General features: G+C 44.7%; 1 protein-coding gene across 1 annotated transcript in view; it reads left to right on the forward strand.

The window, feature by feature from the left end:
* eif5b (eukaryotic translation initiation factor 5B) overlaps positions 1 to 14442 on the forward strand; it is a gene marked incomplete at its 3' end in the record, with an annotated part of 65265 nt that overhangs the window by 1935 nt on the left and 48888 nt on the right. Inside the window, exons 2-5 of the mRNA XM_083758509.1 lie at positions 6466 to 6585; positions 9374 to 9431; positions 9991 to 10128; positions 11219 to 11530. Of these exons, the coding sequence (XP_083614635.1) occupies positions 6466 to 6585; positions 9374 to 9431; positions 9991 to 10128; positions 11219 to 11530 (628 nt within the window). The remainder of the gene's footprint in view (positions 1 to 6465; positions 6586 to 9373; positions 9432 to 9990; positions 10129 to 11218; positions 11531 to 14442) is intronic.

Consider the following 14442-nt stretch of genomic DNA (forward strand, 5'->3'; position numbering starts at 1 on the left):
CATTGATCTATTATGTGTACTTGGAGCCAAACGGTGTTAAAACCAAATTCCAATACCCAACATTTCAGCCACTCACTCACTCACTCACACACACACACGTGAAATTGGTGACCTTTGCTCAAATTTGTGACAATCGTGTAGAGTAGACACCACATAACTGCAGTGTCCGAACATAATTATTTTTAATGTATGTTTATTAGAGTAAGGAAGTAAGTAGCCTTGCCGAGCCATGAGGCCCATAGGGGCAGGAGCCTATCTCCTGTTTCTGTAGCGTGAGGCAGCTTGATGTACAAGTACACCCCCTGGACATGACGCTAGTATGTCGCAGGGACTTACCCCCCAATCCAACCCTTGATGCTGAGTGTCAAGCAGGGACTTACTTACCCCCAATCCAACCCTTGATGCTGAGTGTCAAGCAGGGACTTACTTACCCCCAATCCAACCCTTGATGCTGAGTGTCAAGCAGGGACTTACTTACCCCCAATCCAACCCTTGATGCTGAGTGTCAAGCAGGGAGGCACTGGGTCCAATTTTTACAGTCTTTGGTATGACCCGGCCGGGGATCGAACCCCGACCTCCCAGTCTCAGGGCGGACACTCTAACCACAAGGCCACTGAGCTGGGTTTGTTCATTAGAGTTTAGAGTTCAACCTAGCTGTTTTTAGGCCACGCATTTAACCCATTCTGAACGGGCACCCATTTTGGTGTCAGCATCATGTTATGCTTTAGCTATTTAAAAATAGCAGATCTACAAGCTCATATCGCGCCACCGAGTGGCGCGATACGAGCTTGTAGGTCTGCTATTTTTGAAAAATCGAAGAACGACTGACATTTTTAGAATCTGATCTCAGGTCAGAATGGGTTCATCAGGACCAGTGTGTGTGCGGCGGAAACCTCGTATGAATCTGATCTCAGGTCAGAATGGGTTAAGTTATGTGAAGTGAAGTCCACACACAAGATGGTCACATCTTCCGGCAGGTCACCGTATCACCGCACACGCCGTGCCAGAGCGACCGAGTGTGAGTGAGCAGCGAGTGGCCAAGATTTTGGGTTTTGGAATTTGGCTAATTGATTTAGGCTTTGATAGATGGATGAAGGCGCCACATTGGCACCGCAGTGTCTCTGTGGGTGTCCTTTGGCGGTCCCAAGTAATGGTCCTTGACTCCTTGACCAGGCCCAAGGTTAACCCATTTAGGCCTGACGTCGAAAATGTAAAAAGAAATGTCTTCAAAATCCCGACAGTTATCTGAAAAACCTTATGTTTCTGACTGTATCAGTGTTGCTAATATTTCATGTCAAGGACCCCACAAATTATATGTAATATGCCTCCACCAAAAGGGGTGAAATTCATTTGTCTCCTGCCACTAAAATATGGAAAGCCCTACCATCAGCCATTAAGAAATGTGAATCCCTAGACTCCTTCAAAACCACTCTCAAAGAGCACTTACAGGTGGCTCCAATTAGAAACTTGCCCCCTGTAAAAATAAAAAGTGACCCCCCCCCCCCCCCCCTCTATATTTCTATACTGTACATGTGTGTACAGTGTATATATATATTTTTATATGTCTCGTTAATGTTCTGATTAATTGAAAAGGGAGGACCCTTATGTAAACAAGTCTTAGTGCCTTTTTCCTGGTTTTGTCCTCTTGGCAGATCTTTGTATTGACCTGTACTTTCCGTGAACTGTACCCATGCTACTACAAACTGTAAATAGAAATTATAATCAATCAGAGCTTGGCAGGCAGTTAGAGGCTATACCGTATATGAAATTGTGCGTGCGTATATTTGTATTAATGTAGTATATATTAGGGATGCACCGATCCGGCTTTTTGGCATTCGATACCGATTTCGATACATGGGGGTCCAGTATCTGCCGATACAGAGTACCGATCCGATACCCCCCACAAAGAAACGTAATAACCTATTAAGCTGTATGCCTCACTGTGTGGAGTCTGGAATCATTCTTTTGTGTAAGGCAACATCAAGGCTTGACTTAAACATTACTTTCCCAACTTTGTAAAACAAAATGAAACAAACACAGATATAAATGCACTGAATTATTTATTAAATAACTGTGCAACAATTAGACCAGGTTAATGTGTGCGCAGGCTAGCCTGGCTGCATTCCACATGTTATACTGTCAATACTACACTGCTGTGTCACAGAGGAGGTAGAGTTGTTTTCATACTGTAATTACACATAATTATCGGATCGGATAATGGATCGGCCACCGATCCGATACCCGATCTAAAATTTTAGCCTGGATCGGCGCCGATCTCCGATACGAGTATCGGATCGGTGCATCCCTAGTATATATTAATAAGTATATTTGTATTAATGTAGGCTACAGGGCCTACATTAATACAATGTATTAATGTAGTATATATTAATACGTATATTTGTATTAACCCATTCTGACCGGGCACCCATTTTGGTGTCGGCATCATGTTATGCTTTAGCTATTGAAAAATAGCAGATCTACAAGCTCATATCGCGCCACCGAGTGGCGCGATACGAGCTTGTAGGTCTGCTATTTTTGAAAAATCGAAGAGCGACTGACATTTTTAGAATCTGATCTCAGGTCAGAATGGGTTCATCAGACCAGTGTGTGTCCAGTGGAAACCTCGTATGAATCTGATCTCAGGTCAGAATGGGTTCATCAGACCAGTGTGTGTCCAGTGGAAACCTCGTATGAATCTGATCTCAGGTCAGAATGGGTTAATGTAGGCTACAGGGCTCTGCGTTGCTGCTTGCCTATCGGGCAAAGCCTATTGGCTTTTTAGCCGACTGGTAACGTACGTACGTACGTACTATACTTGTGAGGACCTAAATTAATCTAATGTCTCCACAGGTACAGTACAGTATATGATAAATGTGTGTGCCGTGCACTGACTGTGCACATATCATAGTTACACACTAGTTGCATCAGCAGATGCAACAGGTCCTTGTTGTACTAATATATGATGGGAGTTTAAGGGTCAGGTGTGATCATTTGCCACAACACAGAACCAAGTCTTTAGTTTAGTTTGTAGAACCTAAATTAAAAATAATAATAAATAAGATTAGGATTAAGAACTTGACATTATCTTAGTTACGTACTAGTTGCATCAGCGGATGCAACAGGTCTTCGTTGTACTACTGATATGATGGGAGTTTAACCCATTTTGACCTGATTTAAAAACATTCACTTTGAAAGAATATAAATTAAAAGATTTGCGACACATTTTTAACGATTTTTCAAAAAATAGCAGACCTACAAGCTCGTAGCGCGCCACTCGGTGGCGTGCTATGAGCTTGTAGATCTGCTATGTTCCAATAGCAAAATTATAACATAATGTTTAAAACACCAAAGGGGGTTACTGCCCAAAAGTGGTTGCTTAAAGGTATATTCAGTGATTTCACTTAATTCAAATGGCACTTATTTTTTTGTTTTGTTGTGATAATCCTCCCTACTATAGAGTGTGCTGACCATATAAGGAGTTCCTCCCTGTCCCCAGTTAACCCCTGGGGGTCAAAAAACCTTAGGTTTAGTTTTTGACTCTCTATCCTGATTGGACGAAAGGCTGGGTCCCACAGCCAAAAACGAAACCTAAGGTTTTTTGAGTGAAATCACTGAATATACCTTTAAAGGTCAGGTGTGATCATCTGTCGTGGTGCGTTGTATCATTTGCCACAACACAGAACCAAGTCTTTTGTTTCGTTTGAAGAACGTGAATTAAAAAAAGTGGTGCAACTCCCGTGCGTCCAGCAGGTGGCAGCCATGTCACATACTTCTCTCGTTCCATGCTCACACAGACACACACACAAACAAAGTAACAAACAGGCACACGGACATTGCAAGCTGGACGTAGAAGTGGTTGCACCACTTAAAAAATAAATAAGGATAAGAAGTTGATTGATTGAATAAATTGACTGTAACCTCAAGAGGCTATTCTTGGGCGAACATCGGGCGAAAGTATCCGATGTGCAACAACAAGGTCACAACAACCCATGATGTTGCAGATGTGTCGTGTGAGCTTTGATTGTAGCTGTTTTGGTGAAGAGATTCTGGGCTGTATTTTGCGTGTCTTATGGCGGGAACCCCTTTTGGTGTTTTAAACATTATGTTATAATTTAGCTATTGAAAAATAGCAGATCTACAAGCTCATAGCGCGCCACCGAGTGGTGCGCTATGAACTTGTAGGTCTGCTATTTTTGAAAGATCGTTAAAATGTGCCTCAAATCTTTCAGAAAATTGTCATGATTTAGAAAACCTTTTGCTTTGAACGGGTTAAAGCAAGGGGTCAAAATGGACCGGGCCTAGTAATGGAGAGGTCTTTGTTCGGTCGGCTACAGGTTCTGAATGTCTTGTCCATTTATCCATCGTCTCGTGCAGCTTAGTTTAACTTCAGTTGAGTTTAGTTGCATCATGTGTTCCGGAGATTTTGTGTGTGTGTGTGTGTGTGTGTGTGTGTGTGTGTGTGTGTGTGTGTGTGTGTGTGTGTGTGTGTGTGTGTGTGTGTGTGTGTGTGTGTGTGTGTGTGTGTGTGTGTGTGTGTGTGTGTGTGTGTGTGTGTGTGTGTGTGTGTGTGTGTGTGTGTGTGTGTGTGTGTGTGTGTGTGTGTGTGTGTGTGTGTGTGTGTGTGTCACATGGAGATGTGAAGTGAATTCTGAGTTCACACATGACGCGTGCGTGCGTGCGTGCATGTGTGTGTGGCTCTACAGTATTTGCTAGTAGTGCACGGAGATCACTCTTCCACGCTCTTCTCTAAGTTGTGCTGATGCAACTAGTGTGCAAGTTCAGGTCAGGCTGGATCCCAGAGGAGAGAGAGAGAGAGACTTGGTCTCATTCACCTCCTCAGCCCTGCAATTGACTTAGAGCAGAGTGTGGTTAAAGTTCTGCTGCTTTGATAGAGTGTACTTAAAGTTTGATCCGGTTGAATTAGGTCATTGTTTGGCAGAGTTCAGAGCATGGAATGACTTCAGCGGCAGCGTGTATTGAGTTTGACCGCGTCTCCAATCGATGTGCCACTTCAGGTGAACAAACTGGTTTACTGGTTTTATGTCGTGTTAATTGTTTTCTCAGGTTGTTTGTACTATTTTAACCCATTCTGACCGGGCACCCATTTTGGTGTCGGCATCATGTTATGCTTTAGCTATTGAAAAATAGCAGATCTACAAGCTCATATCGCGCCACCGAGTGGCGCGATACGAGCTTGTAGGTCTGCTATTTTTTGAAAAATCGAAGAACGACAGAATTTTTTTAAATCTGATCTCAGGTCAGAATGGGTTCATCAGACCAGTGTGTGTCCGGCGGAAACCTCGTATGAATCTGATCTCAGGTCAGAATGTGTTAAGAGTGGTATCGTCACAGGCAACGGTCTCACCTGGACAGCATGTGTTTTATTGTATTTGTGTGGTAAAGTTTTACAATTTCTGGTCTTGAGTCATAACTTTATGAAATCTGTTGCACTTGCAATTTCCTCTAAATCATTTTAGTTTTAGTTTTTTTAGGCAAATTTATTTCTAGCAATTTTTTAAAGTGAAGATGTTTGTGTTGCATCATGTAGTGTGTGTGTGTGTGTGTGTGTGTGTGTGTGTGTGTGTGTGTGAGAGAGAGAAATTGGGCAGAAAGTCTTTATTTGGACTTTTGAATACAATTCCATTTAGTTTTAGACATATTTTAGTGATTTTTTTTTTTAATATTTTGGTCTAGTTTTACATGAATGAATATGATCAGATTTTAGTTGACAAGAACTGGTGAACATGCAGTTGATTTAGTCAACTGTGACGATGTGAGCTGCTGCGTGCCGATCTACAAGCTCACAACACGCCATACATAGACGAGTTGTGAGCTTGTAGATTGGCTATTATCCGAGAGTGACAAGCACGACCACGTTTTCGGTGACGATATAAACGTGTGCGTGCATGTGACGCTCCACACGTCCCAAACTCTTCTCCCTTCTGGCTCCAAAACTGTGGAATGCACTTCCCATTGCAGTCAGAACCGCAGCATCACTCCCAATCTTCCGCCGTAGTCTGAAAACCCACCTCTTCAGACTCCACCGTGGCCCGTAGCACTTGCCCTAGCCTAGCCCCTTAGATAGCACTTTATGTAGACTTAGATAGTATTTTAGACAGACTTATAGCTCGTTACGTAGACGGCACTAGAATTGCATTTTATGTAGTCATAGCACTTTATAGTACACATGTATAATATAGTATAGTATGTATAGTTGACATAGATACTCCACTGTTACGTTCTTAGTTTATACATGATTCATGATAACTACTTTTAATATATGTGATGTATGACATGTTTTTAGATGTAAGTCGCTCTGGATCAAGAGCGTCTGCTAAATGCCTACATTGTAAAATTGTGTCTCAGTGCCAAAGAGGACGGCGTGGACATTAATAAACGTGTGTGTGTGTGTGTGTGTGTGACTGTGTGTGTGTGTGTGTGTGTGTGTGTGTGTGTGTGTCTCAGTGCCAGAGAGGACGGCGTGGACATCGACGCGTTAGCGGCAGAGATCGAGGGGGCGGGGGCGGCCAAGGAGACGACCAAAGGGAAGAAGAAGAAGAAGGGAGCCAAGAAGGAAGACTTTGAGTGAGTCTTCATCAAACTTCACCTGATATTTAATGGGACACTTCACCCTTTTTGCAAAAACATATATGTTAATGTTCTAAATCTTCTAAACATCATTAACAATTATTTTTGCAAAAAAAAAGCCTTTCCAAATGATCCAGCATGCCGCAGCATGCTTGGTCTTCAAACCAGCCCAAAATGTTCATGTGTGTGTCCCCCCCCCCCCCCCCCCCCTCTCCTCTCCTCTCCCTCCATTGGCTCTCAGTCACAGAGTACAAAACACTGATGTTGGCCTACCGAGCAAGCAAAGGTATGGCACCCCCCATATCTACCCCAAATCTACCCCAAATATACCCCAAAGGTATGGCACCCCCCATATCTACCCCAAATCTACCCCAAAGGTATGGCACCCCCCCATATCTACCCCAAATCTACCCCAAATATACCCCAAAGGTATGGCACCCCCCATATCTACCCCAAATATACCCCATATCTACCCCAAATATACCCCAAATATACCCCATATCTACCCCAAATATACCCCATATCTACCCCAAATCTACCCCATATCTACCCCAAAGGTATGGCACCCCCCCATATCTACCCCAAATCTACCCCATATCTACCCCAAAGGTATGGCACCCCCATATCTACCCCATATCTACCCCAAAGGTATGGCACCCCCCATATCTACCCCATATCTACCCCATATCTACCCCAAAGGTATGGCACCCCCCATATCTACCCCATATCTACCCCAAAGGTATGGCACCCCCCATATCTACCCCAAATCTACCCCATATCTACCCCAAAGGTATGGCACCCCCCATATCTACCCCAAATCTACCCCAAAGGTATGGCACCCCCCATATCTACCCCATATCTACCCCAAAGGTATGGCACCCCCATATCTTCAAAGTTCTGATCCAGCCCTACGACCCAACCCCGCTCACCCCCGGTCAGCTAACACAGGGAAGCTGGCAGAACCATCGCTGCCTAAAATATCCGGGACAAACGCTTCCAACTTCTGGCTCCCAAACTGTAGGCCCGTAGCACTTGCCGTAGCACTTGCCGTAGCACTTGCCGTAGCACTTGCCGTAGCACTTGCCCTAGCCGTGACGACCCTGCAGGCTTATGCAAAGGCTAATTTGAATTGAGATGGCATGTAGATTGTAGACATTATGGTAAATGTACTACTGTTGGACTGATAATACTGTTGTAGGTTCTTGGTTTTCCTGTGATTCCTAGGGGCCTCATTTATCAATTGAGTGTTAAATCTGCCACAGATTCGAGTGCAGGTTTCGTAGTACACCCACATCGGCCTACCCCGTCTGTTTCTCCTCTCACCTCGCTTGCCTTTCTGGTTAGTAAACCACAGCATGCAAGCTGCCTTTGTTTTAAATGGTCCCCCCAAACCGTCCACACTTCACATCTAACGGCCGGGGATGCGCCCCCCCCCCCCCCCCCCCCCCCCCCCCCATGCTAATTTGCCCAGTCAATCATTTGATCCACGCTACGCGCCTGCTGTGTGTTGTTAGTTGTAGGCTACTGTTGTAGCCTAAATTATTAAAGTCTTCATTCATTTAATATACAACAAAATATATTGGGGAACGAAAACCTGACCCTGTGAACCATATGAATTAAATAACAATTAAATAGGCGCGCACACACGCTGCTGTTTTAGGTGCATCTCCTCCCTCCTGTCCTGTCTGTCTCTAAACCGTGACCATGCACGTTTATGATAATCTATTTAGATTGCCTCGCGAGTCGCTGCTGTGGCTGGGCAGTGTCCAATTATATGAATGTGCTGCCTAAACCAGCCTTATGTACATGGCACTGGTGGGCTGGCACTGGTATGGTGGGCTGGCTGGGTTAGCCTATATCTCCGATGCGGTCCCCTCGACTCCCCTGCACTTGCGCTGTCTGCTAAGCGTCGAGCCCTGGTTGGTTGGTAGACTTGACTATAGCTGCATAGACTCGGTCCCAGGCTTACTTATCTGCGAAAAGAAGAGCTATAACTGCAGCTAATAGCTATGCAAATGCCTCTCGATCCATGTCATGGAAGTTAACTATTGTAGGGAGGGGGGGGGGGGGGGGGGGGGGGGCTACCGGTACGCGCTCATGCAAAACACTGTTTAAATGGCTTGTATGACTTGCAACATTGTTTTTTTTTTTTTTTTTTAAGATATTTTTTTTGCGGCTTAAGCCTTTATTGATTTTTTAAGGGATAGAAAGTAGGCTGACAGGAAACGGGAGAGAGATGGGGGGGATGACATGCGGTAAAGGCCGTGTCGGGTCCGGGAGTCGAACCCGCGGCACACTGCGACTGGATCACCAGTCCGGTGCCCAGACCGTTACGCTACGGCCTGGGCCTGCAACATTGTTTTTAATTGCGCAATTTTAATTGCTTGCACACTTGGAAATATGCCTTTACAAAATATATTTTTTTCACATGTATTATTAGTTTTATACATCTAAACATATGTTTAGATGCCTGTGACAGCCTCTCGGCTGGTCAAACAATGCTGCTCCGCTGTTCTACGACAGAAAAACAGGTGAGGACAAAACGTACGACAGCTCCCGACCAGACGCGACTTTTTGTCCTACTCAAGTTCAATTTCAAGCTTTGGCGGAAATGGTAAATGTCGGTAACTTCGGCGTGCACCCATATTTTGGCGTACGCACGGTTGATCAATGAGGGCCCAGATGTCTATGCATTTGATGTATTCCCCTGTGTTGTCCTCGCTCTGGATTCAGAGTTTCCGCTAAATGCCTGCATTGTAAATGTGACTCTCTTCCCCTCTTCCAGCGAGGATGACATCCTGAAGGAGTTAGAGGAATTATCTCTGGAAACACAGGGTGCAAAGGTACACGCACGCACGCACGCACAAACGCGCAAACGCGCAAACGCACACACACACACACACACACATACACACACACACACACACACACACACACACATACACATATGTACACTCTCACGCATACACACACACACACACACACACACACACACATGTACACTCTCACGCACTCACACGCATGCATGCACACAAGCGCACAATTTATTTTAATTGATTCTTAAAGTGAAACCATAGAACAAATTACATCACTACATCATTACAACTGCCCTAAATTGGCTAATGTCATCATAGTCTGATTTAGCAGCAATTTAAGCATTGAGAAGATTTAGCATTGAGCCGCGTTGTTCATTCTCCAAGGCTTAAAAAAAGAAAAGAAAAGTCAAAAAATATACGATTTACAAGCTCACCACGCACCATGATTCAACGCATTGTGAGCTTGTATATCGTCTAGGTTTGCTGTATTCGTGACAGGTGTGTGTGTGTGCGTTCGTGTGTGCGTGCGTGTGTGTGTGTGTGTGTGTGTGTGTGTGTGTGTGTGTGTGTGTGTGTGCGTGCGCAGAAAGACACCACAGAAGAAGTGGAGAGCAGGGTGGAGCCTCCAAAACCAGAGAAGAAGAAAACCAGGAAAGGGAAGAAAGGAGTCAGCCAGGAGGATGAGGAGGGTGATGAAGATGAGACTCAGGCTGACAACAAGAAGGTCTGTCTGTCTGCCTGCCTGCCTGCCTGTCTGTCTGAAGAAGACCACACAAAGATCTGTCTGTCTGTCTGTCTGTCTGTCTGTCTGTCTGTCTGTCTGCCTGCCTGCCTGTCTGTCTGAAGAAGACCACACAAAGATCTGTCTGTCTGTCTGTCTGTCTGTCTGTCTGTCTGTCTGTCTGTCTGTCTGTCTGTCTGTCTGTCTGTCTGTCTGTCTGTCTGTCTGTCTGTCTGTCTGTCTGTCTGTCTGTCTGTCTGTCTGTCTGTCTGCCTGCCTGCCTGTCTGTCTGAAGAAGACCACACAAAGATCTGTCTGTCTGTCTGTCTGCCTGCCTGCCTGTCTGTCTGAAGAAGACCACACAAAGATCTGTCTGTCTGTCTGTCTGTCTGTCTGTCTGTCTGTCTGTCTGTCTGTCTGTCTGTCTGTCTGTCTGTCTGTCTGTCTGTCTGTCTGTCTGCCTGCCTGCCTGCCTGCCTGTCTGTCTGTCTGAAGAAGACCACACAAATATCTGTTTTTCACTAGTAGATGTAATGGTGATTTGACGTGAGCTGAATCCCAATACCAAAATCTCGGCCACTCGCTCACTCACCCTCGTTCACTCCAGCATGGCAATGTTACGGTGAAATTGGTGACCTGCTGAAATGTGTGACTACTATCACATGACTACTATCACATGACGTAAATCTACTATCGCATGACTTAAATCATTGCCTGTTTGTTTGTTAGCAGAGTTCAACCTAGCTGTTTCCAGGCCACATATTTAAAGACCTTCATGTCAGATAATGTGAAGTCCACAAGATGTCACAAGTCCATAAGTCTAATGCAGCCTCTGTAGACATTTTTTAAGCTCAGCTCAAGACCCACTTCTACAACATTGCTTTTAATTGATCTTTTATTTTTTTTGTTATTCATGTCCTCACTGTATTGCATTACTGCTTGTTTTTTAATGTCGTTGCCTTGCTTTTCTTTTATTCGCCATTGTTCTGTAAAGCACTTTGAGCTGCATTTCTTGTCATGAAAGGTGCTATACAAATATAGTTTTATTATTATTATTATTATTATTAATGTCATTTCCTTGTCTCCTCCCCAGGCTCCTCCTCCTCCTGCTCCTATTGGCTCTGACTCCGAGGAGGAGGCGGCGCCTCGTCCTCATCAGAAGGCCAAGGGGGGCGGGGCCAAGAAGGGAAAGGGGGGCAGGGGGGCGGCGGCCTCGTCGGACGAAGGAGAGGAGCAGGAAGTAGAAGCGGACGGCAGGAAACCGCCTGCTGTGGCCCCGCCCCCCACGCCGATGGAGGAGGAGGAGGAGGAGTTCTCGGACGAGGAAGAGCTCCTCGTCAAAGACAAGAAGACCAAGAAGAAGAGCAAAGCCGCCGACAGCGCCGAGGAGGAGGAGGAGGAGGAGGTAGGACCCCCCCCCCCACGTTTCACCCAATCATCTGCTTCCATTTTTACAGTTTTACAGTTTCAATAATTGTGTCATCGCTTACAATTTAACCCATTTTGGGGGCGGGAACCCCTTTTGGTGTTTCAAACATTATGTTATAATTTAGCTATTGGAAAAATCGACTATGAACTTGTAGGTCTGCTATTTTTGAAAAATCGTTAAAATGTGCCTAAAATCTTGTCATGAAAATTGTCATTATTTAGGAAACATTTATTTAACCCATTCTGAACGGGAACCCATTTTGGCGTTGGCATCATGTTATGCTTTAGCTATTGAAAAACAGCATATCTACAAGCTCATAGCGCGCCACCGAGTGGCGCGATACGAGCTTGTAGGTCTGCTATTTTTAGAACGACTGACATTTTTTTAATCTGATCTCAGGTCAGAATGGGTTATAATCAGACCAGTGTGTGTCCAGTGGAAACCTCGTATGAATCTGATCTCAGGTCAGAATGGGTTAAAATGTCGACGTCAGGCCTGAATGGGTTAACGTATTTAATTCTGTATGAGTTCTCTCCGCAATTGGTATCCTGACCCAAAGATTGGTCCGTGACCAACAAATGGGTCCCTACCCACCGTTTGGGGAAACTGGCCATTGACAGCCCATACATCCAAACAGAAATGATTTTCTGATTGCATTAACACGACTTCAAACTCGCCAACATATTGCAGACTGTACGAAACGCTTGAATTATCCTCTTTCTATCTATCTACAAGGTTTTGTTTCATAAAAACCCACCGTAGACTGATGTTATGTGAGCTACTTTCTGTCTAGAGATTCTTTGCAGGTGATTATGTTGCTTGAGTTTGGACGTGCTCGTTGGATATCGCTCCATATCGGTATTGATTGATTGGTTATTTTATTAGACAATAATAAATGCCAAAACAGTACATGGTACAGTCAGAGCACATTTATCCAAAAGGATAGCACCGAAACAAGACCTTGCGGTCTTGTTTCCATTCGGGTCCCATGCATTCATTCACAACACAATGATGACAGTAATCGAGATACCTCAAAAACATGAAAACTATTTACAGGTGTAAGTACCGAAAAATCTAAATAAAAATAAAAATGAATCACTCTGAGGGGGGTATAGGGAGGTTGGGCCTGGGTTGGATGTCGTGAATAATACCACGAGAATCGGTATTATCAAAAGGAACTGGTTGGAATAACGTGTTCCTTCCACGCGCTACGTCCAACCAGGGAAACTCCCCCCTGTCAGGTGTGAAGGAGCAACTTGGACACTCAGGCATGAAGGAAGCATGAGTTCAAGTCCGTTGGTCTCCCCTTGTCCCCCATATATGGGGACTAGGTTGCTCTCCCCTTGTCCCCCATATATGGGGACTAGGTTGGTCTCCCCTTGTCCCCCATATATGGGGACTAGGTTGCTCTCCCCTTGTCCCCCATATATGGGGACTAGGTTGGTCTCCCCTTGTCCCCCATATATGGGGACTAGGTTGGTGGAGGGTGTGTAGAGCCCAGGATCACATCAGATGATTGACACAGGGGTGAAAAATGGGTTACAAAATCGTGGGATAAAAAATATATTAAAAAAGAATCAGTATTATCGATTATCGGCCTTTTTCATTTGTCTGGAACCCGAAATGCTGCCAAACAGCAGTATTTCCAGATGTGTTTTTTTACGAACCAACTTGCTAGGACTCGTTACTCTCACCGGCGCCATGTTTTGTTTGCCTTCCTGGGCCGAGGCGGTCCGCCAACGCTGCTGTCGCCTCGTCGCCGTAATTCAGCGTCAGTGCCAGTCAATGCATGGACACTAAGTTATTACTAGGCAAATTATAGTTGTTTAAAATGAAATACCGTAATTTCCGGACTATAAACCGCACCTGAATATAAGCCGCACCAGCCAAATTTAGGGAAAATCCCATATACAAGCCGCACCGGACTATAAACCGCACCGGACTATAAGCCGCAGCTACGTTAGCTCAGAGCCTGAGATGGCTCTGCGTTAGCTGTAAAAATCCATAGATTAGCCGCACCGTTGTATAAGCCGCAGGGTTCAAATCATGGGTAAAAAGCCTCGGCTTATAGTCCGGAAATTACGGTACTCGTAAATTCATCACACAGACACACACATATAGTAATGTAGACGTTTATTATGATTATTTTTCTTCTATATTTAGCCTACATGACGGTAAAATGACGATATTAGTATTATGACGGTATTCGGTAATTATTTATATACTCTGCGATATTACCGATATTGATTTCAAATATTGCGGTACACGGTAATATCGGCCTGCCACAGCCCTGCGTAACCACCTGTTCTGAAGGTGCACATAATGCTGGAGACAGCGCAGGATGTTACTTTACTGAAAACCAGTGCTTCCGAACTCCAATGGCAAGATGGCCGCTGTCTGCACATAGTCATGATTACTATCACAATGTAGAGATATTTAACTCATTAAACTAAGATGGCCGCTGTGCCAGTCCCCTCTCGTTTTGTCTGCACCAACTGCGCTAAAGACTGTCACTCCGGAGCGGGGCTGTCCAGCCACAGCCGTCGCTGCAAGAAATCATGACCACCCAGGCGCAATCCATCGTCATCACTGACGGACGGATGCCTATGATGAAACTAAGATGGCCGCTGTCTGCACATCGTCATGATTACTATCAGAGATATTTAACTCATTAAACTAAGATGGCCGCGGTCTGCACATCGTCATGATTACTATCACAATGTAGAGATATTTAACTCATTAAACTAAGATGGCCGCGGTCTGCACATCGTCATGATTACTATCACAATGTAGAGATATTTAACTCATTCAGGACAGGAACCCCTGTTGGTGTTTTAAGCATTATGTTATACTTTACTATTAAAAAAATGCATATCTACAAGCCCATA

Source organism: Protomyctophum parallelum (genome assembly GCF_964188405.1).
Source record: "Protomyctophum parallelum genome assembly, chromosome: 23".
Lineage (NCBI taxonomy): Eukaryota > Metazoa > Chordata > Actinopteri > Myctophiformes > Myctophidae > Protomyctophum > Protomyctophum parallelum.